Genomic DNA, 27,564 nt, shown 5'->3' on the forward strand with positions numbered 1-27,564 from the left:
ATAAATCATACATACTGTTCGTCCACAAAATTTATGGATATTATCATTAAAAGTTATTGCTCAAAAAATCACAGACTTTAAATATTCCCAACATTGACTTTTATCGGCTATTAACAATATGTACAGTTTGAAAATGTTTTTGTGCAGACTGTACAAGTGAATGACTTTGAATAAGACAGTAGGAAAGACAAGAAGGAGATGCACACAGTCTCATGGGAGAAAGGCTGCTACAGCTGTCCTATATAGTCCATCATAGAAAAGCAGCAGGGAGACTAAACCATTCATGAACTTCGAAGGTACACAATGTTTTTGGAATGGGAGACAATGCACATGCTTGTTCTCTTCTCCCATCCATACTTTTTGGTGTGAGACAACACCCACTGCAATCACCACGCAAACCTTGTCCATCCACACATAACTTTCAACTCACAAACTAATCCACATCACACTCACGCAGATCACAATGACTGGGTCACCACACAGAGAGCTTCTAATATTCCCACCACATTCCACTCACTTTGGCATCAAGGAAGCACTTGTGTAAGCATAGAAAAGGAGAGTCATCGTCTCCCTCTCGTGATTCGTACTCACTCCCTTCCTCCCCCCCTCATCCCGCCCCTGCCCTTGTCTCCCCTCCATCCCCGCCCCTCTCCTCGCCAGCCCCTCCCCCCTCGACCCCTACCTCCTCCCCCTCTCCCACGGAAGAACCCCCTCGAGCCCCCGCCACGTGGCCCCTTGGGCATTGGAGCGTCCCCCATCATTCCCACATTGCACATCCCGCCCCCTCCGTACATCCCCGGGCCTCCGTCCACCATGTACATCCCTCCTCCTCCATCGTCTTCCCCTCCTCCCCCACCTCCCATCTCACCAAAGTTCTGCATCATGGGGGGATCCATGAGGAGGGGGGGCCCACCACCCGGTCGGCGTACCCCCCCACCCATTTCCTCCCCCATCATGCCACCCATGCCGGGATGCATCATGCCACCACCCATGGGCATGGCCTCCTGGCCCCCTCCACCACCCATCAACCTAGCACCCCCAGGGTTCATGCCCATGCCCATATTAGGGTTCATGTTCATGGGTGGTGCCCCCATGGTGTTCATGGCATTCATGCCCATGGCAACAGGGTTCATCGGTGCCGGGGCCATGTGGTTCATCCCTACTGCAGGATTCATGTGTCCAGGGCTCATCACCATGTTACCCATGCCCACAGAGTTCACAGCACCAGGATGGAACACAGGAGGGCCTTGCGGGGTAGCCGCAATGAGAGGGAGTTTGTTGGGTGTGGGTTCGAGGACCATGGCTCGCGTCGCAAGCCTTGGATCCTGCGCAGGAAGCACAGGGGTGGGGTCGACCACCAGAGGGGGAGAGGGCAGCTGCTGGGGTGGGGGCGCTTTGCTCCTCGGGTCCTTGGGCTGCCCTCCAGAGGGCCTTGTGGGTGGGGACTGGGGGTTAGGTGACGCATGGCTACTTTGGCTTGACTGCCTAGCTCTCCTTGGGTCTGTTCGCGGCGCTGCTGCCACTGCTGGTGAGGCGGATGCACTGGGAACGGTTGAACCAGTGGACGCATCATTGCCATCTTCATTGGCAGTGCTGTCATCCGTCTTCATAATCTTCCTTAATCGGGGGTCATTTTGTACCTACAACGATATTTCAAAAAAATAAGTCCAAGCCACTTCTAGCAAATTCACAAAAGAAGAAAAAGAACTAGAATGATTTCTAAAAATGCATTATGTACCACAACTCAAAATGAGTACAGAAATACTGTAAATATTTTCTCAAATATAAGGTGACCAGTCACCACTTGATACTGCATAAAGCTATTCTCTGTTTTTTTCAAAGAACATAAAACTACATTCAAGAGATAAAAGGCCAATATTAGCAGCAAAAATGGCACCTCCAATGAAGAAAAAGATCATAAATGTTCCTCCAGAGCCTGACATCTTTATCTGCTCTTGAACACAACGCACATGTATAGTGCTGGACAAGCTTTTCATAGCAATACCTCTTATTAATTTAGCATTAAAATTTAAGCCTGAAACTATGAAATCCTCATAAGTATTGTTGATATCTCACCTTGCTATCGGACAAAGGGAGGAATCCTCGTGGTAACTGTGAATAGAGAGATTCTCGTGATGAACGAGGAGATGAGATGCTATCATGCCCATCACGTGGTGAAACAGGAATAAGCCTGAAGGGTATGGGTGGGTGTGAATTGAGGGAAGCATCGATTTCAGTTGCAGGCTCAGGGGGTGCGACTGGTCGAAATGGCAGTCCAAGGCCATCACCCGGTCTCCTAAGGTCTGTATCTCCAAATGGCCGATTGCTACGGAGGTCTGTGTCCCTCGGCTTTCCCACCAATGCCCGCAGGTCAACATCTCCCTCTGGAAGTTGTCGGAGGTCTACGTCTCCATGGTCGCTGAGCATAGGATTGGGGTATGCAATTGGTGTGGCCTGTGGAGACATCATCCCAGGCTTTTTTCGAGGGTCTTTGGGCACCTCTGACGCATTCTGTGAGGAGGCACCTCGCTGCTGCCTTGGATCCCTAGGGATACCCCTGCGTGGGTCTCTAGCTGCCTGAGGCCTTCATGGGACAAAAAATAAGAGAAATATTTGTAAGAAAATAAACATGATCAATGAGAGGCATTAAAAGCATGAACTCTCAAACACTGATCCACAGCTCAGTGTATCCATAATAAATAGCAAGCAAAGAAAAATATTCCTTGAACACATAATGTAACACCTTTTCCTGAATAATTGCTCCTTTGCTTTTAATGGTCTTATTCCTTCACCACCATTTTAAGACCTTTTTTTCTTGTATATACTCCTTGACCCAATTCATTTCTGGAAGGATTCTATTACGTTATTAAGCCTAAATGAATCAGCAGTACATAAGCTAATAGCAAGTTTCACACTAACTATATGCCCACCACAAGTTACCATTCAAAGGGCTTACTGCCATTTTTACCATTTGCTGGTCATACATCATTTCTTCCCTCACAACTAAATGCCTCAATCAACATCAGTCATTTGAACTTATTTGAAATACATACTTTCATTATTTTATGGTTATACGATATCAGCTCTACATCTGATTTCCAAATCAACCAAATAGGTACTATCAGTTAAAAAAGTATCTCGAAAAATGGAGAGGTGCCACTTCTTCTCCTAAATGAAATTTGTCTTTCTCTTATGTTGTATGTTATTCTAAGACAACAAACATGAAGATTGAAATAGAAGCACCATAATATAGGATTCTCACCTTTAAATAGTGCAATGAAAGTGGGCAGAGGGCTTGAAAGTAAGCTAATCTCTTTTTCCACAATTCTTGGATTACTGCAAAATGGCAGCATTACTTTTCCACAAAATAATTTGGAGAAATTAAGAAAGAATAGGCAAACTTTCCAGCAGTTCATTAACTCACTCACACATTATCTGAGCCTGTCTTCTCTTATAATATATCCTTGAGCCTTCTCATGCTAATAATTACTAATAATTAAGTTTCTGACTTTAATTTCTGAGATCGAGAATTTTCACCATTAATCCTAACAGGTCGTAGAAAATGCTTTACATTCAAGATTTCCACCAATACATGAGCAAACCTATGCTAGACACAAAATGTAAATTTACTCCTATCCTCAATTAATCATGTGCCTCAATTAATAGACCACATACATATTCATTGTCTTCTAGAGCTTCACTAGGATATCTTAACAGTGGTAGAGTATAATAGAAAATCTCCAAATGTGGTTTCACAGAATACACAATCCAATTTATGTTGTTTCCAAATCAATACCCAGCCATGCAGAGTACTGCATGGTGCTTCAATTTTGTTGTTTCCATAAAAGGATTAAAGGAAATTTAGGCCAATGATAAGCCAAAAAAAACATCATACCCAATACATCCTAAGTGGGAGCGTGAGTAATGTGCTTTCAGCACAGAATGAAACCCCCACATTCGAGGAAGATTTAATGCACATCCAAGTACACATTGGGCTATGCAATAAGTTCTCATAAGTAAGAGAATGAATTTATCCTCATCTGAAGAGATAGATACCACAAGAAAGTTTTTTCTATACAAAATATACAATCCACTATACCCACCTTGAATCCACATCTGAGGCAGCTGATAATTCGTTGATGGCAGAAGTAGGGGACTTTCCACCACTCAGTGCTGAAGAGGTGCTCTCCCTGATTGACGAGAGGAGCTTGCTGATATCAGCAGAGATCTTTATTTTTGAGAGATCACTCAAGGACAAAGTCTCTAGGACCTTGGCTCCACTATTAAGGCTGAGTTTACTGGCACTGCTGTTGCTGTCATTAGACTGTTCTTGCTCCTTCCTTAACGATTCCACTGTGGTTGGGGTCGACTTCTCCATTCGACTGGGAGGCTGAAAGGAATATCAATATGGTATTCACTCATACGTTGAATGTGAATGGCATGAATAACTTTGAGACAGCACAAAGGCAGCAGCCAGGAGGAGGGAGGGTCAAGGGTTTTAACCACCTCCCTTCTCAAAAGTTCACCTTATCTTATCATCATCTTATATAAGCCCTCCCAAAAATGCACCCTTACCCCTGGTGACCATCAAAAACAAAGTTTCTGGCTACCACCTTGGGACTCATGACAATACTTCCAAGCATGGATAACTCAAAATTTGAGTCATAGATGAGGTCCATATATGATTGTAAATTGGTATAGTGCACTTGAAATTATTTTCTCCTAACAGTAACATATCTTACATCCATAAATACAAATTGACTCCCAATTTTTTAATGAATTTTTTCACAGTTGAACAAACAGTAAATACTGTATTTCTCAGAATATAGTTCCCCCTCCCCTAATTTTGAGGCTTCAGTTTTGGGAAAATTAAAAAAAATGCGTTTGAATAATATCCCCCCTTTACTTTTACCACGGGCAGTTTTGGAAAAAAAGGGGGGTCCATATTCAGATAAATACGGTACGTTAAAACCTTTCTGCCCCAAGGAATTCATTTCCATGGTGGCACCCACGCAGTATGAGCGGATGTGTCAACTTTGGCCCTTGCCAACAAACAGAGACGATAAAATATAGAGTACATTAAAGGGCTCATTGCAAAATGACCAGTAAACTTCTTTGCAAAGAAGTGATGAACCTGAAGCTATCACAAGACAACTGCTGCATGTACATATCTTTCCTATATTCACGTTAGATCATAGTAAGATCATAAGTGTGTATATAAGGTAACTCGTAACAAAATGTCCAATCACTACCTACCTGTTTGGATAGATTTTTGAGAACATCAGTTAGACTTCTATCCTCAGCTTCTTCATCACTGGAGTACCAGCTCTCTTCCTTGAGACCCTCTTCTTCATCATCATTGTTATCAGCACTCGGACTCTGAAATTCAATGTTGACAATACAATAATAATAACCTGATTACATGAATTATGATATAAGTACAATATCCTCTATAGTACTTTGTAGCACTTTAATAAATATCATTTGGAATTTGAAGACATAAGGTTTCTTTGAAAATTATTTTCATGAATTTCATTAGCCAGGATAAAGGAGCACTCAGGGGGCCAATTTACTTTGGCTGGAAATACTAAAGTGCACTTTTCATTTAAACCTTCACAACAGATTGGTAAACACATTTGTTGGGTTTACCTGTTGGAAAAATGCAGAAACAGGCTCATCAGCTAAGTTAATCACTGAGGATCTATTTATCAGGGGGAGGAATTTATTGTAATATTATTGGCCTTTGTTTGGTAATAGTAACTCCAAGAATTTATTCCAAGACACCCTATTGTTTTCCCCTCTCTGCAAGTTGTGCTATCTGTACACGGCTCCGTACGAACCATAGGCACTCTTTTACTCGAGGGTCCTACCACAACCACCTAAATATGTACATTATTTGTTTAGGTTGTCATGGTCCTATGCGCATCTGACCGGGGTACTCTTCCGTTTGAGACAAGCATTTCCAAGAATCCATTCCAGTACACCCTTTCGTTCATTCCCCAATATGTGTGTTGTTGTACGTATCCAAGTCTTAGCTATCTCCACTATTGAAATAGTGTGTAGCCTTTCATAACACATACTTTTCTTTAATAGAATCACAATCTTTGAAACCGCATTAGGTAATAATTACTAATAATTAAGTTACTGACTTTAATTTCTGATATTAAGAATTTTCACCATTAATCCTAACAAGTAGTAGAAAGTGCTTTAACCCTTTCACTGCTGTGGACGTACCTAGTACGTCCGCACGTCAGACTGCTGTGGACGTACTTTTTCTTCCTCCTGCCATGCGGACAGCACTTCGCCGAAGCACTTCGAAGGGTCGCTAATCCGCGACCCTATCCTCGACCAGCTCACCCACGCAGGACCGTCTCCTCGACCCTACGAGCAGGCAGCCTACCTCTCGAAAAGTGACCTCTCTGACTGCAATTTGAAAATCAATCACTCAATACGATCATCAAAAACTTATTGTTTTCATCGCACTCCTGCCAATCATTCAATCAAGTACGTCTTTGAACCGTGTATCTGCGATAAAAAATAACGGTTTTGTTAACTTTGCTAAAATGGCCATTTTTTCCGGTTGTCCGCAGCCACGTTTCTAGAGAAGTTAACAAAATCGTTATTTTTCATCGTAGAAACACGGTTCAAAGACGTGCTTGATTGCTTGATTGGCGGGAGTGCGATGAAAACAATTATTTTTTGATGATTGTATTGAGTGATTGATTTTCAAATTGCAGTCAGAGTGGTCCCTTTTCGGGAGGTAGGCTGGTAGGGTCGAAGAGACGGTCCTGCGTGGGTGAGCTCGTCAAGGATAGGACCGCGGATTAACGACCCTTCGAAGGGTGTACCACACCCATCCTGGAAGTACCTGCTCCAGGAAACGCATTTTAACATTTTTGCCGCATGTGAGGAGTAGGTTTTCGGAGATTGAACAGCAGCGAAAGGGTTAAATTCAAGACTTCCACCAATACATGAGCAAAACTATGCTAGACACAAAATGTAAATTTACTCCTATAGTGCCTCAAATAATAGACCACATACATATTCATTGTCTTCTAGAGCTAGGAATTAATGCTGGGGGGGTTTAGGTGCAACTAATACCGGGGTGTGTGGGGGTATGGAATACTCACCAGGATAAGCGGTAGGTGCGAGATTGATAAATTGCGGAATTTTAAGATACACGGTTCAAAATGGTGAGTTTTACGGCTTTCTGAGGGATATTTCATTTATCCTAACACTATTCTATTAGTAATATCAATCCAAGTAAGTAAAATGGATTAAACTTAAAAATTTCTCTGAGCTCTGAGAGGGGTTTTAACCCCCAAAACCTCCCCCCTTGCTGTGCCACTGCGTATCTTCACTTGTTTGACAATTTTTTCTATCTTTCCCCCAGCGATTCATGAACACTCTTTTTACAGGACAAAACTTTCAATTTTTGAAAGATGGGTGAGAAATCCAAAGCAAGATAGTCATAAGACAAAAACTGTGCCTCATACATGTCCATCAGTGGGAGTGTCTCTATACTAAAGGTTCGATCCTCATAGAAATGTATACCCTTCTGCTGGGGAATTGAATACTGTCCTTTAGTCAGAGGTGTCCATGAAAAGAGATTTAATTGTGCATGCTCATTGTCCCATTCATCATCCAATTGGAAGAGTACATACCTGACTACTGTCGGCTCCCCTCTGTTGCTGCTGAATGCGAATGAACAACTCCCTCTGCTTCTTTGGCAAATGCAGAGGAATAACTGGAGAATTGTTGCCACTCTCAGCATCACCACCTGGAATAAAAATGAAAATGGGCTATAAATAATGACCTAATACAAAGAATTATACAATATTTAACCAAAACATTGGCATTCAAATGTCAAACATTCAGGGCTAGCTCCATTCCCTGGGCCACCTTGCACCACGAGGATTTTTGTTTGCAGTGTCTGAAGGCTTCACCTGAGATTTGACCCCTTGACTATACAATCGATAGCTGAACACTACCCAATGGACCACCATACTCTCCTACCACAGAGAATAAAAATTTGTAATTAGAAGCTTTAATTGCACCTATTTGTACCTGAGAGGATCGTCATCGTACCTTTCATACCCATACGGACAACATTCATACCCATGCCATGAATAAGAGGTTCCGCATAAAATTTGGTCATGGTCAAACTATCAGAATTGAAATCAATAAATTTGGATTTCACTAGGAGAAAATTCATGCTGAATAAAGATAAACAAACTTCGCAAATTTTCACAGAATTTTTTATTTGGTATCACGCGTTTCGATGCATAGGTCTTAAGCTGGCACTTTCCCCTACATTAAGACAGGAAATCAAACCTCTACAGTGCAGAGAAGTGAATCTTTAGCTCTGGTCTTACCTTGAGAGTCTGCCTTCATCTTGCTTTCATCATCTGGTGGCTGAAGGAGGATCACCTCAGGGTCTTGTGCATTATCGCCTCCTTCCTCCTCATCCACCTCCATCCCTTTCCTTCTCCTGCCGATGCCGTTTTCCTCAGCACCCTTTCCCTCCTCTTCCTCCTCGTCCTCGCACACAATCGAGAGGTCTCCACCTCCCTCATCCTCATCATCATCGTCATCTTCCTCCGCTAAATCCACTGGCTGCTGCTCAAGGGGCTCTTGCTGCGGGATTCCTCCCCCAACAAAACCCCTACCAGTCCCCTCCTCCCTCTGTCCTTTCCTGTCTTCGTGATCAGACAGCACAGAGTCTTCAGAGTCGCCTCCCCGATGGTGGTGGTGGTGGTGATGGTGGCGATGGCGCCGCTTCCGCCTTTTCTCTCGCACTGTACCCTTCCCATCTCCATCATTGTCTGACCCCCCGCCTTTCTTCTCTCCGTCCACTGCACCCGAGCTGCCACCTTCCTTCCCCCTCTCCTCTTGGCCATCTTCCGGCATTGGGATGTCTATCTCAAAGAGCGATGGGATTTTGCCATTGCCATGACCATTGTCACTCCTTGCTTCCTCATCCTCTTCCCCATCCTCTCTGCCTTCACCCGTTCGGTTACCCCTCCCCTCCCCCTTTTTGGCTTCTCTCGCCGCATTCCCGCTCATGTTGGCACTCTGCTGCTGCACCATGGCTGCAGCACCCTCCCTCGTCAGCCTCGGAAAGTCACCAAGGATCTCCTTGGGAGCTGTCTCCAAGTGCTGACAGTTCACATGAAAAGGAAGTGGAGCAAGGATATGAACACCAATCATCCCACACCATATCATATGGTTAAATTATAATAATACTATTTATTTACTTTATACGGATAAAACATCCATAAGTTTCATCAACATACAATATAAATGAAAATACAAACAGGTAATAAAATATATAGATGCTATACGAAGATACATACAAGCTATTCAGTGGAATTAAAGTAAATATACATACATTAATGTAAAACATCCGTTAGAAACTCATTGAGATTTTATCCTAATTCCCAAATTTATCCCAAATTTTAAACAGAGACTGAAATTTGGGGTTCATTTGAAGACTTAATTATTTTCTCCCATGAATTAAAAATATGCTTACGGCTAACTTTCAGCAAGGTGGAGGGCATGACTGGGGTCAAGAGATTTTCCACAAAAAATTTTTTTCCTTCTCCATTACAAGGTAGGTTGGTGAGCAGTAAATACTCTAGATCATATCTTTCAAACACTTCAGGGGGGTTTGAACCCCTAAACCTCGCTTCTCATGCATTAATCGATTGAACCATATAAAAAAATGTACTACCAATGAAAAAAATGTACAATTTACCAAAAAAGAAATGAGAATGTATTCCAATAGAATGAGCAATAAAGATGCAGAGAAGTCATGGCATGTAATACAGGGTCAAACCTATGAGAAATATATCATGAGAAAAATGTTAGACTCTATAAAATACCCAATTGCCTTCTATTACTAATCATAAAAGGTGATCTACTGAATAAAATTGAGCCCTACATAATTCACAAAGAAGAATTCGAGTAATACATTATACAAAGCCCTAGCTTGTAAATACTGATGGAATCTGTTAAAAGTACAAAGGTACACAAAAATGAGAAAAAATACAAACCTTGAGTAGGATAGCTTTGAGGGTTTCATTGAGGGGGCCATGGGAGAACTTGCATTTGTCACCAGAGAAGCATTTCATTCCTGTATGGAAGTACTTGCAGGGGAAATCCTTGTGCATGTAAAGACACTTGTCTTTCTTTGCACAGCAATCCATTAAGTAGAACTTACATAACTCCAGCTTCCTAGGTGGAACTGCATCGTGTGAGTAAGGACAGTCTTCTCCCTATTATCATGTAAGAATTAAACGAAAATAAAGCAACCCATTAGCTAAGTACAGCAAAAAAAAATCCAGAGCTTATACAATTAAATGAATGAATGAGGCAAGAATAGGAACATCCTAACAAAACTTCACTCAATTGAATCATTTACAAAAAAGAAACGATCAAAACTCAAATATTCAACAAGGGAAGTATCAGTAACAGTCTTGGATTTCATTCACACTCAGCAAGCTTAAAGATTGCTGTATAAGGATCATGAATTACCCTATGAATAGGGTAATAAAACCAATTGTTGAAAAAGGCATTTAAATATTTCTTTTGCTTGTAAATTCACGTCAGACAGCCCCAAGCTAGCAGTGTAGTTGGTTCATTGGATAAGGAGCTTGACAAGCAAATAGTAACTCTGAGTTCATGACCCAAGTGGAGACAGTTTTTGCTATTAACCTTAAGCATAAACTTAAAATTTTCTCATATATTTTGCTTTTAAATACAGATAATTAATTTTATGAATAGATGATTTATATGTAGTTATGTATGGGATCAGGATTTTTTATGAAAGTAACCTTATATGTAATTGTATTTCCATCAAATTTTGTTATGTCAGTTCTACTATATATTTTGCAAATATCTTTTCACATTTGGTTTCCTTCCAATAAAGCAATTTGAAAAAATTTGATTTATTGTAAGATTTGATACAAACTATGACCACATCATGATAATTAAAGCCTGTCAGAGGGGATTTTACTTATATCATACAAGGTGGAATATTTCGTAAACACAATTGGTCATATTGCCCAATAATGGTTTTTTTCACGATCCTCATGCACCAAAATTTATATCACCAATTTTTTAATGATACCACGGCCTGGTTACCTGACACTCCCCTCACATAAAGAATTTTTTATTGCATTTACAGAAAAGATATCATCCTTCATTGTATGACACATTATCAAGAATATTATTTTTCAGGATGAAAATTAATGGATTTTGTTTGGAACTCTACATATTTAACAACCAATGAAATTTAGGCATAAAAACTGATATCACTCACCAAAAATTTTCCAAAATCACTTCGATTTCAAATTTTTTCTAGAATTCAGCCTGACAAATTTAAATAATTAATCCTTCAATTTTTACATAGATTCATTACTTTTAACAATTTTAAACTAATTGCTTCACACAGTAATTGAATATGAATTGGAGCACTAACTGTATGAGAAATAAATGAGTCTAATTTGTAACTTAAACAGGATTAATTCAACAAAATAAATTTACCCTCAGCTTCATTTGGAAACCAGAGAATTAAATTTAGAAGTTTAAGAAAAAATATGAATAATACAGAATCCCAGTGGCAGATATGAAGAGTATTTATTGAAAAGAAAATGAGAACTTCACTTTTAGTACCTACACATGAATGACAGATGGAGAAATGGAAGCTTAAGCCTAATTATTCTACCTTCCAGCACTAAATGAATCAGAACTTAACAACGAACAACCAGTTCTACTCTTTTATATTTAAATTCTAACATTGAAAATTGAAATATTTCATTAAATAAATTCTGTAAAATATTTCTACAGATGATATTTAGTACATAAATGCCTATTGTGTGTATGTTATCTGAAAAATATTAATACAACATAAATACTTGAACTTTTTTGAATAATACATATTTTAAAATTATTGAGGATAAATCAATATTAATACATATTTTTTAATATAACCAATTCTCTTTCCTACGTTTCACTATTTTATTTTTGCATCATGCATAAACCAAATTACCATTTGAAAAAGTTCTCGTCCCCTAACGAACTTGAACTTCTAATTTTCTTCCAGCATTTTTATATAATATACTATTTTATATTACTAGGGATGGGTCGAATAGTAGATTTCTCGAATTCGAATATCGAATTCGAATATTAAATCATTGCTCGAATATTCGAATACCTCGAATTTCGAATACCTCGAATACTAAACGATGAATGTGAAAATGTTTGACTAGGTCGCCTAGGCAGCAGGAAACGCAAGATTTTGGCGAGTAATTGTGATTGCCTTTAAAGGATTCAAACAGGAATTTAGCTGATTAATGGAATATTTTAATTTTATGTAAACAATAGGGTAGTTTCCTTCATCAAAGAAAACGAAAGGTATTGATTGTGATTCGTTACCCACCATTAGTGTATGTATTCATAATATACAAATTATTTCGTTCTAGAAATACCGGTTTAGACTAATGGCAATGTTCAATTTTACCTCATTTGAAAAAGGCCAGATTGGCGCCTATGCGATGCCACTCCACGTGACGTCACAGGGACCTAGTTTCTATACGAGTAGATAGGAGTTTTTCATCGTCTGATATTACCAATGCATGCATGAGGCACAGAGCTCAGGGAAACATGTCTTAATAATCACACAGTCTGTTTGATACGGTATTAATAATCCTTATTTAAGCCAAGCGCCAATGTTGCTATCCCACGGAACTGAGGTTCTCCTGATAGGGGACACCTGGGATTTTCGGATTTTTTTCATCCGATCAATTTCGGTTCCCCACGTCGAACTCTTTTCGCCGCTCGAACCCGTGAATTTGATGTATTTCGTCAGCTTGCCTAAAACGGCGCTGCATGCACTAGACGACTAGAGTTCTCATTTTTCCGAGTCAACTACCAACGACGTGCGAGCGACAGTGTATGACGCGAAATTCAAAGTATTCGAGGTATTCGAGACGGTACCTTTGGCATAACTATTCGAGATCTCGAATATCGAATACTTTCTATTATTCGAGGTATTCGAGTATTAGCGGATACTATTCGCACATCTCTATTTATTACCCGATGATACAAAGGTTAAAAATTGAAAAATGTTGGCAGGGGAATTGGTTGATTAAAAAAAATATTGACCCATCTCCAATAATTTCATGACACATAATGTTAATGCTTTGTCAAATCTACTCTAATATTTGAGTTTTAGCTCTTACATACACAACTTTCTACAGAATGGAAACAAAGCTAAGCCCAGCAAACATGAGGGCCAAAAAATCTTACATGACTTTGGTTGCAATTCATGGGATTAATAGCAGCAATGCAAGCGTGAGTCTCTTGAGTGCTCCTCTCTGCACAGAGGGTGCTCTCACCCCTCACCTTTTGGCACTTTCCCTGCATGTAGAACATGCATATGGATCCCGAACGCTCCGGCCCTCCCCCCCGCCGAGCCTTGCCAAGGAGTCCACCTCCCTCCGAACCCCTGCCCCCTCCCCCCCTCTTCTCCTTACGCCCCAGCCTCTTGCCCAGAGCCCCACCAGGGGATGACAAGCTGCCTCCCCTCCCACCCCGACCTCCACCCCTCCTCTTGCGCAGCAAACGGTCTTCCATTCCCCGGCGAGGGCCCCCAGACCCATCCTCGGCACGACCCATGCCACGACGAAAGTGAGGGCCACCCTCACGCTCATAGTCACTCTCATATGATTCATAGTGCTCATCATACTGGCCACCTGCAAAGCATACACATTGACCGTCACTCAATAATTCTGTTCACCCTCCAACTAACCATGGTGATTGAAAAGCAACCACTTTGCAATTTATTTAACCGACCATGGTTTCAATAAAAAATGTATTCATCAGGTACAAACACATGGTACTGAACATCCATGAACCCAGTGCCGGATTCAGGATAGGGACAAGGGGGAGAGGGGATAGTTAGGGGACCTAAAAGGTAACCTTCCAGCAGTAGCGGGAGTTCAGGAGGATATGAAAATTTTAAGAAGTTCAAGGCTTGTAACAACACTTTAAGGTTGTCTCACTGCTAATTTTCCAAAGAATTAAGTTTTTAAAACAAATATTTATGTAGATTTTAGTAATTTTACATCATGGTGAGTTTCTATGATGCATTACGTTTTTATTCCTTATTATAAAAGGTCCAAAAAAGGCTCTCCTATCCTGTATATATCCGATAACTGAACAAAATAACAATTTTATCTAGAATAAATTAGGTATCCCAAGGGAGGGAGGGGGCTCTATCCCTCACCAGCCCCTCTCTGTATCTGCCACTGCATGAACTTGTTTGTGTTTTAACTAATGAAAACATACTATGTAAAATCCATAATAGGTTACATGAATTATTTAGAATTACTAAGTCCTTTCTTTACAATCACTATGATTAGCTCCAAACTTCAACTAGCCAATAAAAGCAGTGAGTAATGGCAAATAAATGGTTATCAGACAATTCGAAAATCTGAGACTTCTTAAAATGTGGATCAATGACTTTGAAAACTTTAAGTTATAACTCAACAAAATGGATACTGCAGAAATTTAATATAATATAGTGGCAATTGATGAATCCAATAAACCATTCATGCATCTCAGATTATGATAAAATTCTTTATTTGAATATTTTTTAGGTATATCTTATGTTCCTTTTGATAACTGCTGCATGGAAATCATTTTAACTGGGATGGTGAAGACTAAGGCCAAAGAGACAGCCTAAATTCTTTCAAAAGGGTTTAACTTTGTAATTGCACGAAAATATCAACCAACCAAAGACATCATCACAGGAGCAGAGGCTGCAATACATAGATGTCTTTTATTGAGTTAAATGATTTCCACACAGAATTTCCCAAAAGGAACATGTAAGATAAGAAAAAGAAGCTGCGAAAATCTTCAAACAAAAATTTTTTTTTAGTACTTCGGATTAATGTAAAAATATCACAATTAAGAGACTTTTCCTCGTCACATTTTCAGAATTTAAATAGTGTAACCAAGCTATCCACAATTAAGACATTCTTCAGGCATGAAAATTTTTTTAACGGAAAAACATTTGGGCATTTATAAGAGAAATTTAGACGTCAACTTACCATCATGCCCTACAGTTGGTGATCTCGATACTCTACGGAAGGAATGGTTATGAGGAGAGCGGCTGTGGTGGCGTGCATTGTGGGCAGATCGAGACATTGGTGAGGATGTGGAGGATGCATTAGCATCCCCATATTGTGCCATGTACTCAGGTGGTGTCTGTAAAAGGGGGGAAGATCTCCGTGGGCGCACACTACCCTTCCTATCCCGTCGCGCAGCCATAGCAGAGGGACCATGACCACCAGCCATGGCTGGATTCTGCGGACTGTCCGCCATTCCCTGTTGCTGGTGATGATGGTGGTGACTGGCTGTTGGTGATGCCCCCCTAACAAACATCATCATTTCATCATCATCGTCATCCTCAACTGTCCTGCCCTGCTCATCTCCACCCCTCCTGCTACGATGGTGGCTCCTTTTCTGACGCTACACCAAAGATGAGATAAGACCAAGGATTTGGGGATTATTCATTTATTTACTAAAATATTTAAAAGCAACCACAAGTCGCCTTTCATAATATATAATTCACAAGTTTCAAAATTAACAAACTGCATAACATGGAGACAAGAAAAAATATCAACAGTGGTTTCCTGACAATCGAAAATAAGTGAATCTAGTCGTATTATGAAGGTAAGAGTTTTATGGTATCTGACTTAAAAAAGTGATAGGTGGAGGATAGGGCAAGTGAAGTTTGGGAAGAAGAAAGTGTGTTGTACAATTTCAGGAGTCTGTAAAAAAGAGATCACTGGGGGAGTCAAAGACAAAATTTAGGAAGGTGTAGGTGATCACCACTTTATGTTTTACAGCCAGGAACATGAAGGGAACAAAGAAAGTACATTTTTGGAATGAAAATTACCATTGATAGCAACTAAAGAAGTTACTTCGGAGAAAGTTTTGTAGATTGGGATACTGACTTCTTGCAAGGTTGTAGCAACAGGGGGGAGGGACTAGGGATTCAGCCCACCAGAAATGTTTGGGAAATAAGTGTACACCCTTCAAATTCATTCTCTCCCTGCAATATACACACTCTTCTAGTGAACCCCCAATATATTTTTTCTTTCTACCGCCATGATTTCTATATTTTTTTGGGATCAGACAATGTGACCAGGGCATCAAGGACCCTGAAATGTTTGAAAGATTCAGTCTGAAGTGCACCTCCTCCAAATGAACCCCTCCAATTGAACTCTCCAAAAACTATTCCTCACAACAGCCGAGAAGCAGTGACAAGTTAAGTGCAACAAAGATAATTAAATGACATATCCGATTAAGTGAATAATGACCTACATGATAGACAGATAAATTGCAAAATCAGCAGGGATTTAAGCCATCCAATGCCTTTTGTAACACATCTCATATTGGGAAACCAAAAGACATCCCTTAGGATGCCTGTTTCAATCCATCATTGAGGTGAGACATGGACCCCAGATACCTAAGAAAGGTGTCCACAAATTTGGGAAAGACGGAGGAGTATGCATTTTGAGATGAAGAGATCCATTCATGCACAAAAATTCACTTATTTTAACCAAGTCACTTATTTCCTAATTCAGCCATTTATTGGCACAAATGGTACCTTGAAAACTTATAGAGTGAACCAGTTTCTACATTTCATGCATGAAAATTTCTAAAGACAAGCCAGACCTTTAAAGAAGTATTTTGTCATAGGAATGTGATTGATTAAATATTTTGGCTAATACAGGATTTCACAGACTCCCAAATTTAAGGAGTATCATTTCTTTTTACCTTTACTTTGGTTTCCTCATTTATAAGTTGCAAGTTCTTGAAGTAAAAACTATGGGGATATCATAAAATGAGCAACTTGATTTTATGTACAAAACACTGGCACTTCTTTTTATAAAACTTCGAGTGCCAGAAATGCTAATGAGAGATGAATTTATAAAGTATATAAAATAATTTAGAAAAGAGCAGTCTCTCTCATGCTTTTCACGGAATTGAAATTGGTTGCTTCGTTTGAATGAAAGTGGAGCTCTAACTTGGGTTTCTTGATTCTTTTTACAGACTGTTACTACATTACTAGTAAAGAATATATTGCATCAATCAAGAGAATTTCACAAGGCTGTAGTAGGCAGAGGGGTCATAGGTGCGAGATTAATAAATTGCGGAATTTTAAGATAAATGGTTCAAAATTGTGAGTTTTAGGGCTTTCTGGGGGATAATTTATTAATCCTTACACTATTTTATTAGTAATATCAATCCAATTAAGTAAAATGGATTAAACTTAAAAATTTTCTCTCATCTCTGGGGGGGGGGGGTTTATCCCCCAAACCCCCCCCCCCCTCGCAGCGCCACTGGTCAAGGGGTTCAAATCCCCTCAAAATTTTCAGAATATTCAGTCTTCAGGGTACTCCCTCCAACTTAACACCTCTGACATACAATCACTCTCAAAATGATCCCCCAAAATTTTCCCAAATACAGCCATAGAATCTCATACAATTTTATTCAGTGGGTTCATAAATAGTTAACAAAAATCAGTTATCATAAATACACAGAGTTTTCATTGGTTTAAGCTTAATTCTGTAGGAATAGATTAGCAGTAAATGAAATAATGAAGAAAAGATGCTCCAGAAATATGCACGATTTTTGGCCTTAATATGAGAATAGCTGAGATTAAAATTAAAATATTTATGAAAAGAAATAGTGGGTGAGGAATGGACTTAGAAAGTCAAGGACAAAGAAGAGTAAGAGATCAAAAATATGAGTATATTTAGAGTTTTAAGAACCATAGAGCAAGGACGAAGCAATGATTAAATTTAGGAAACTTGGAATTTTAAAGAAATCGTCATAGAAAAAGTCTATGTCTCAGCAAGAAAAGGATAATGATACGCTAAGTTTATCCAAAAAATAACATTCCAATCAAGGGCAATCAAATGTTTCCTCAAAGCATGCATACCCAATGAAAGTGGCAATAGAAGTGCTTGTATAGCCAGTACACCAGCCTGCAAAGGCTGCATGGGCGTACCCAGCGAGGGGCAAGGGGGGGGCAACTGCCCCCCCTTAGAAGTAAAAATCGCAAAAGTCTTTAACCCTTTCGCGCCGGACCTTCGTTGAGGGAAATTCTTCCTCAATACGAGTCTCTTGAAAGTTTTCTTTACTCCACTGTACGAAGCTTTTTCGCATCGACTGAAGGTAGTGGTTCCCTCCCTAACCATTTTTAGACCCAATACAGTGGGGCGCCGATCCCTTTCCTCGGCCTCTGCAAATAATATTAATGCAAAATATATGCAAATATATTTGTTGTTCGCATCGATTTTTTACATTCAAAATTAATTTTGTGTTTTTTTACTGAGCGTGCAGAAATTTTAAACGAAGTTCTAACGCTGATATAGACGGATTTAGTATATTTACTAGTTGGTCTATAACTCCGTTGATATTAACGTTAGAATTTTGTTTGAAATTTCCATGTGGTCAGCAAAAAAAGATGAATCCATTTATAGCAATAGATATCAAAAGTAAGCAACAAATATAGTTTTGGAAAACACACTGCAAATAACAGTAGTTGACCGCATGGAGAGGATAAGAAAGGGTCGACCTGAGCGGCCGAAGATGGGACTGGGCTCGCGCTAAGGCGTATCACGAGGAGCGACCGCGTCCGTGGGTCTATTGTGTCCGCCACGGTCACTTTTTTTCGACCTGTGCCGCACAGGCGTGGCATTCGTTGCTTAGGTTAGGAAAATTAACGCCGCACATGTGTGGCATTCGTTGTTTATGGAAGAAAATCCTCGCCGCACAGGTGTGGCATTCGGCGCGAAAGGGTTAAGCAAAATCGGTACTGAATTGAAACGAAAATGTTCAACAAATTTTTATTTAAACGGACGAAAAATGATATGTGTTAGTATTGGAAATGTTTAAACTAAAATAAAACTATATTTTTTCAAGGAAATAATCTTGTAAACTAATGTCACCACTTGGCTTGCCCCCCCTTCCTGGGTACGCCCTTGGCTGTGTAGCTTTTGACAACTATTTCATAGCCACTTCAAGGAGAAAAGCTTGCACCTAATGTTGATAATAGCAGCAGGTAATCATAAGAGGCAGAATGTTTGAAAAAAAAACATTTAATTAATGACTTTTCATGATTCCCTGGTGAAATGTTCCTCTGAACCATTTAATGCTTCTGATTACACAAATAAGTTCTTCGTTACTGCTTATGTTAGGATCATTAATTAGATCATAGTCATTTACTCAAATTGTGATTAAGCAGCCCTTAAGGCCATGAATGTGTCATTCTTTGGATCATTGTGGGAGAATGAGAACCTAATGTGACCTGAAGTCTGGGAAGAATTTATGAGGAATTCCTGTAATAAACAATTTTTGACATATGACAGAATAATAGCATGTTCAACTTTAGTGAAAAAATACTGTGAGGTAAGAAATTTCTACCCTGACGTTAGCTGTAATTTGTCATTACATTGAGTCCAACAAAATGTACAGAGATCTGGCTGGAGGGATAAGTTGAGCCACCATTGAATCCAGGAAAAAGGGTATAGTCAGCATTTATTCACAAAATCAATTAATTTAGAAGATTAAATGTGAATACAACCTCAAATATTAAGATGTGATGCAATATATTTTATCTTCAGGTGGCAACTATAATGTTACGAAACTTTAATTAGATTAAGTACAATTATCAAGGCCTTACTAAGTAGGTGGAAGGAGGGAAGAGAACAAGGGGGTTGAGGGTTATTTTTTTCAGAGGAATAGAGTTTGAAGGAAAAATTTTTGGGACGTACAGTCACAAGTATGACCACCCCAAATGAAACCCTCAAAATGCATCTTTCCTCCAAGTGAAATCCTTCCAATAAATTTACTGGCTATCGCCTTTCCCACTAAGCTTACCAGGGACGCCGACTTACTAAAAATATTGGGGGGCCCAAACCAGGGATATGCCCCGGGAAAGTTTATAAGTAGTGAGTTTTAAGTTTTTTAAGCATTTTAAAAGTCATATGATCAACATTAGAACCCTGATAACTCGAATCTCGATATCTGGACACTCCTGGGAAAATCGACAAGCTTGGCACATTTTTTCCTCACACCCATAACGAATTTTTGAGGGGGCTTGGGCCACTGAAGCTTACGCTAGACCTTTAAATACCAGTAATCTCTATGAATATATATTTTCTGAATGAAGGGGAGTGATTGACAGAGACTGTCACTAAGAGATTAATCCCTTCATTTCTTTTGGTGGTAAAGAAAATAGTTGTCGCGTCTTCAGATCAATAATTATAACATATAATATTGGCATATTTATAACTGGATATTTTAGGATCCAATTGCCTATCATTCGTTGTTTCAATAATATAGATAATGCCATCACAAGATACCAGAAATGAAAACAACCTTAGATCCTCCTATTTTAAGTGGTGGCGCATCATTCCATATACTAAGAGAAAAATACCACCACAGGAGCAGCTCAAGTTTCATATTTCCAAGACTGAGGCAAAAATATTTTAAGGGCATTTATTATTATATAAAGAACTAAAGTGAGGTGCTCTTAAAAGTGAACGCACACTTGCCCGAACTGATACTGAGAACCACCATAACTTACAGTCTGACCACTTTGACATATTCCCCCCAGGAATTATTTTCATTGGGTACTTCAGCTTCACCCTTACCTTTGATTCTTTCGAGGGCCTGTCTTCATCATCACTTTCTCTATGCCTTTTCTTTCTTTTTTTCCTCTTTCTGTGAGCATCATCATCAGAGAGCATATGATTGTCAACCCCATCTCGGGATTCCCTCCTCACTCCCCTTTCAACATTTCCAGCATCAGGTTGAACAGAGTCATCATTTTGCAACTTCTCAGCAGGAGCTAAAGACTGACATACAGACAGCCCCATGCCATCAACCCCACCACCCAAATCATTAGCCTTTGTGTCCACTCCTTCAGGGTGGCCAGAAGAACTAATGTTCCCTACAGCCTCATCGTCCTCATCTAGTATTTCTCCATCCTCCAAATCATCAGCCATGAAGCTGTGAAAAAAATAACCGATTTTAAGATACAATATCTAACCCAAATGGGCCTCTTCACCTACTTTATAGAACATGAACACTTCGGATAAAATTACAGACTAAGCTATTATATTTTATTCATCATTTCAAGCAGGTAAGATAGCTGTTAATGAATGTGTTAACCCGTTACTAGATGATGATTTCGGAAATTTTCAACATATAATTTCTAAATCATTGACATTCGATCCTGTCCTACCAACTACTACTGTGTTCGCTTCTACTACAATGCCAAATCGATTTATCGGAAAATAATGAATGAGAACGCAATGCTACAGTGGAAAATTACGATTTCGAACATAAATGGGGATTTTAATCAACTATCACGGCATTAACAGGCTAACAATGACAACGCGATTTGACAAAAGGTGATTGGAAAAAGTGTAAGGTAGAGCTAATGCGCGTCAAATCTAACTACATTTACCACGACCAACCGGCTTGCAGATAACTACCAACGGCACCGCAAACACGAAAAGAGCGCCGTGCTGTACACACCCAAGGAAGCGGGATTGTGGTGCGTTAACAGATGTTAATTTACTTCCGTGACCGTGCACGCCTAGACTTCGTGTCAGCCCTTCGGCATGTATTGGGACTATCTAAAGATACCCATTAGCGTTCACATGTACATAAACCCGAACTTGGTAAACATTGTGACACCACGCAAGAGGAAATTACGTGTACGTCATTCCGGATGGGAAAACTTCGTCATTGGCGTAATTATGGGTCAACATACATTCGATACCTCCAGCCCTAATAAATAAATCCGCTCGAATCAGATAAATTTTAGAAACTGCCGACCTCGCAACAATATTAGCAGAAAATCCTCTTCGCATGAATTTCATTCCAGTAAACAACACGCAACAAAAGGCTTCGCCTTATCTCGCGACCAAAGAGAAAATTCAGGTTCGGATAGTTCAGACTTCCATTCCAGAAATACGTTCGTGTTTTCCAATCAGTATTTCCTTAAAACTTCGCAGAACGAGAAGGAACGATCAAAAATAACTTAGCAAATGTTTTAATCCTCATGGTAACAGGAAATTCGGAGTGGGATAAAAAAAACTCTAAACACAGAGAAAACCAAATGTCTATCAATATTATCACAAACCCTTGATCAAATTTGCTCATTGGTCCTAAATCAAAGGCTTGAAAAGTAACCCCAATACAAAACTTTCGCTGGGTCCCATAAGTGGGCTTGGCCAGCTACCTTTCATACTGATAACATGCGCAATTCATAGGCTGATATCGCAGTTTATCTTGGAAAATGGAGAGTTAAAAACTCTTGAACAAGTACAAGCACTTATTTAGCAAGCTTAATCTTTTATCGGGAAGCTATCCACGTGACGCCACATCTTCCGCCCCTCATTTCCCCCACCCATTCCGCCCTACATCCCATCCTACTATGCACATTCACGGCCAAATCATGCCTAAACCACCCGCTTCCCAGCTAAATGAAATTTCCAATGAGCTACCAACAGAAATTAAACGTATATTTCACTAATTCGACAATGGTAAATACTAATACTTCAGTCAAACAATACTGATTGACTATCATTATTTATCATGAGAGCATACGTGGCTTGGTCCAACGTGGTTTAACGATGCCTTTTCAGTTTATGCAGGACAGTCGAGGCTAACTGTTGACTTCTACAGATTTGACGCTTATCTAGACAAAATTTGTCAAAAAAAGAAAGTGAGGCCCGACGAGTCCATACATGCCCAAGAATGCAAAAAACGATTGATCCCCTACATAGATGCGCGAGTCGATTGCTTCACCTGCGTAACTATAGCGACCGTATTGACATTTCTGTTTGCCAACAGCCATAACAGCCGTGACATAATTGAGTCAACGCAAACTATTCACGTAATCGTGCCAACTGCTCGGAAGTCGAGAGATTCGGTTCCTTTTGTTAAACGAAATAATTCGATATTAGGGTACTTAACCACGCGAGGAATGGCATGGTGGTCATAAGGGAGACAAGAATTCTAACGTAACCCCAGGGCATTAATTTCTACATCTGCACAAACATTAATTAGAGCCCACATGCATTGCCCAACACAATTCTTAGGTATTGATTGGAAATGTATTGCACCACGCTCCGCCATTTTGACCACGAGAAAGTAGTTCCATGGGTACGCCGTAATTCTCACACAATTAAACTAGAGTTTTAGGTGTTTCGTCCCGTTAAGCGATATTTATGAACTAATGGTGCGAATTTAATGCAAAACATTTAAACTGGCTATAAACTTAAGAATTAATTCTTTCATGTTCCGCGACCGAAGCTGTTGAAAAGAAGTACTCAACCTTTCATCATCTCCTTTCAGATTGACACTTTCGAGGGCCATTATAGCACACTTTTGCAGCTGTACCACTTGTTTTGCAGTCACAGATTTGTCTTAGGTCTCTCTTTTCCTCCCCTTTAACCTCACCCCCTTTTCTTTCTCCGTCAATTTCAGCCGAAGGGAATGGCAGAGCATGACGGAGTAAAAGTGAAGGCGATGGCAGAGGAAGGAAAATGACGGAAGTTAATCATTTCACTGGATGAAAATAATGCCGCAAGTGAGTGGGAAAGATGTTTGATGCTCGGCTGCTGAAATTTCTCCTTTGTATGAACCCTTCCGCGGGTGCGATAATGACCACGACTTGAACTGAATTGCAGCTTCAAATCTCATCCTCGCCTTGAGATATCAATGCGCGCTTGGCGTGACGGTGGCGTCATGATTTCCGTGAGAAAAGGTGGAACGTATATCTTGAATAGAACGAAAAATAATATCGTTTTCGTTCACCTGTTATCAATCCGCGCATTCTACAAACTGACGAGAGGCTCACCTCAACCGCCTATGTGAAATAAATTATATTATTTTATTTTTATCGTAAATATCATATTATATTTCCATTTAATCAGAATGAAAACTGAAAATCCACTTCTTCAGCTATCAACCTATTTCGTGTTCCACCATTTAGATATCAACACCTTTGGGAGTGGGAAAGATGAAATTATTATCGAATTCGAATTTATGCGTGAATTTTCAGGATCACATTTCTGCTCCTCTGTGCACAAGGCTTACCAAATACTCTGCGAGGCTTATTATGACACATCCATCCATCTACTCCATGCATTCCGAAGTATTATTCACAAATAATGCAATTTCCATAATCATGGGGGAGGGCGCTAAAAATTAATTCCATGCTGTCATAACAGAAAGTCAGGGCTCACATTAAGTAATCCTGATCGAGACACAGTATCCCATGGGAAAAAATTATCCAACTGAAGCTCGACTTAAATTAGAATCTTACTATTTTGCACCGAGTGCCTCTTATCAATTTGGAATTCTCTCCTTCATGTGTGCAGCATTTGCGCAGGAGTGCCCTACCCCGCCAAGCTCGACGACTTCCCCTTTCACTCCCCAAGGTTGAAAACTCTTCATCTCCCCCTCTAACTCTTACTTTTCACTTGTTTCTGATAAGAAGTTATAATTAGTCCGACTTGATGAAGTTACCAATGACATGTATTAATAATTGTTAGTCTGCTTTGCGACTGCATTCACACATGACATTGGAAAATTACACACTGTGCCTGTCTGTCCCATCTGTACCAGTCTGTGGTGTCTGAACAGTGCATGCACGCAACCGCTTAAATGCTTATTATGGACACTGCTAGCGCACTACCTTGAACATTCTTTGAATGCATTTCAATATTTTTCGCCGTTGTAGAAGCGGAATTATTTCGTGACTGCTCTCATGCGTTTAATTCTTGTGGCTACACTTAATTATCATTATCAGGATTCGTCTGTTACTGTCTTTTTATCTGTCTGTAATATATTTATTCTTTCCTCAGATATTTTACAGATTATTTTGAGTTCCCCGCCCTTTAACACTTCATTGACACACTCCGTGCGATGATTAGCCCCGATGGGCTCTAGCAGGTAATGCAGCAGCAAGTGGGTGGGAGGATGGTGGGATGGTGGGACAGCTGTCAATGGGCATTGCCCTCCAACACCTCCTATGAAATGGTCGGGAAATACAGCTTTTAATGTTCCCCTTCAAATGAACCCTTCGCTCCTGTCCCTAAACAGCCTTGCTTGCAGGTAACTCAACCGAGCCCACCGATACAGGGGCTCATCGCTCGTAAAATAGAGATCGCAGTTGTTCCTAAAATGTATCAAAGGTCGAATATTTCTTGTTTTCACTTCTCATTTGTTCAATGCCTGGCAATGTAGCACTTGGCCTGCGATATTGCTATCTACCGAGTTGTATGTAACGTCCAGCCGCCATGCAGCACTGTTCCTCAAAACCTCTTACTATAAAATCAGTTGTTCAAGTAACTCGAGGAAACATCAGAATATCCTGGTTCGAGTCCAGGTCAAAGTGGATGAATATTTCCCATCGTGGAAGTTCCGCGCTGCGTGTGCACTTTCGGGTATCTCCGTAAAAGGTTTACCACTGTATTACCCGCGGCTGTGTTATGACTTGACAGGCTGCGCGTGACAAACTTCAGCGAAACGAATGTTGGGAATAAGAAAAGGATTATGGGAGCTAATGTGAACATTATTTCACGCATTTGGGCATATCCAGAAGTTTCCTGGAGGGAAAGCAGGCTGTAAGTTTAAAGGACGAACTCGGATGGAGGGGAGGGTGGAAGACGGGAGGGGAGTAGTTAACAAAGGGAGGGGGGACTTGACAGAGATGGAGAAAGCCAGAGGGGAGGGGGGGGGGGGGGCTGTGCTTCCAGCTTGAATCCGCGTGTGCCCGTGTCCCGGCAAGTTAATACGTGGTGCACGAAAATGTAGGGTTGAGTGGCGGAGGGAATCAATGGGTGGTGTGATGGCAGGAGTGTTGGCTTCCCACCCTGTGGGCTTGGGTTCGAATCCGACAAATAATTTTCCCTGCTTGAAAGTTGTGTTGAGGGCATTTCATGCGCAACGCACCGTCCGTCGGATGGGACGTTAAGAAGTGTCCCCTTGGCGCCTTTCGTTGAGAGCTGGCTAATGCTGACTTCTCTCCGTCCTTTCTTCAATGCCCTTTTCTCAGGGCGCTAATGACCTTAGCTATCGGTCGCCTCCTCCACTTACCGTACTACACCTTGAGTGGCGGATTATGAAGTGCGGCCGCTCCTCACTAATAGGGTGGTTTCCTATTATTTTTTTATTGCCTAAATCGGAAGATTATTACTCCTGGAGTACGTATGTCACGCTTTTAGATTTTTAAATGACAATATCTATTTTTCGCGATTAAATGAAAACTGAACATTTTCAAGCGCGCAAAAACGCGGCGGCTAAGCATGAATGCCGGGAAAACTCCGTGTGACGTCGTTCTGGTTCCCGCTGTCGCCCTGTGAGGTGACCTTGGGGCGAGGCTTTGAGCGCCGATACGACGCAGGATGCTAGCAGGTAGCAGAGAACCCTGCTAGCTGGTAGCGCTTGGCTTAAATAAGGATTATTAATACCTTATTAAACGAAGAAAACTTTCCGACCTTAGCCAGTTTTAATAAGTGATTATTAAGACATGTTTCCCTGAGCTCTGTGCCTCATGCATGCATTGGTAATATCAGACGATGAAAAACTCCTATCTACTCGTATAGAAACTAGGTCCCTGTGACGTCACGTGGAGTGGAATCGCATGGGCGCCAATCTGGCCTTTTTCAAATGAGGATAAAAATTGACCATTGCCATTCGTCTGAACCGGTATTTCTAAAACGAAATAATTTGTATATTATGAATACAATAATGGTGGGTAACGAATCGCAATCAATTCCTTTCGTTTTCTTTGATGAAGGAAACTACCCTATTATGAGGTGCGGCCGCTCCTCACTAATTTGCAATAGGCAGCTGTGCAATGACAGTATTTATTTCACCATATTTATAAAAAAGTTAAAAAATAATAAATGGGCGTGTAAAAGCCACTTATCTACGCATTGTAAACCTAAACTGCATAATCGATTGGGGCGTTGAATACCATCAAGGCGCCGCATAAAGTGATGAACCGTCACAGCTTTCCAGGGCCCTAGCCAGGATTACTGTTTAGCGCCAGGGGGAAGGGGGAGTAGACAGGTTGTCATTTTCTGGAAATAGTATATGTTACTGGTAGTGTTGCCGCGAGACGAAACGAGACTCGAGTCAGTCTCGTTTTCCGCGCTCGGGTATCGTCTCGAGTCTCGTCTCGTGAACCCCAGTCTCTAGTGATGAGCGATATATCGCTAACTGTGATTGAATAACCGTTACTGAAAAGTAGCAGTCACTGTCGGTGATTCAATATTCGAAATCACTGTGATCGGTGATTCAATCACTGGATTCGGTGAAGATAGCTCTGGCTGCTACCAAGTGATATGCGATATATCGCCACCTGTGATTGAAGAGAAGTAGCCGATCACTGCCGGTGACTAAATCACCAAATACTCGAAATCACTGCGAATGGTGAATACGGTGAAATTAGCT

At 40.5% G+C, this 27,564-nt stretch overlaps 1 protein-coding gene across 1 annotated transcript; it reads right to left on the reverse strand.

The window, feature by feature from the left end:
• Positions 1-587: 587 nt before the first annotated feature.
• On the reverse strand, positions 588-23,825 carry LOC124166451 (protein suppressor of sable). Its single transcript, XM_046543982.1, has 11 exons — positions 23,435-23,825; positions 20,739-21,096; positions 15,117-15,537; positions 13,312-13,757; positions 10,056-10,277; positions 8,376-9,159; positions 7,665-7,780; positions 5,257-5,379; positions 4,104-4,390; positions 2,077-2,584; positions 588-1,640 (listed from the first exon to the last, which is right to left on the reverse strand). Exons 1-11 carry the CDS (start codon positions 23,473-23,475, stop codon positions 588-590), a joined length of 4,359 nt encoding a protein of 1,452 aa, XP_046399938.1. The 5' UTR covers positions 23,476-23,825.
• Positions 23,826-27,564: the final 3,739 nt, after the last annotated feature.

Source organism: Ischnura elegans, chromosome 10 (genome assembly GCF_921293095.1).
Source record: "Ischnura elegans chromosome 10, ioIscEleg1.1, whole genome shotgun sequence".
NCBI lineage: Eukaryota > Metazoa > Arthropoda > Insecta > Odonata > Coenagrionidae > Ischnura > Ischnura elegans.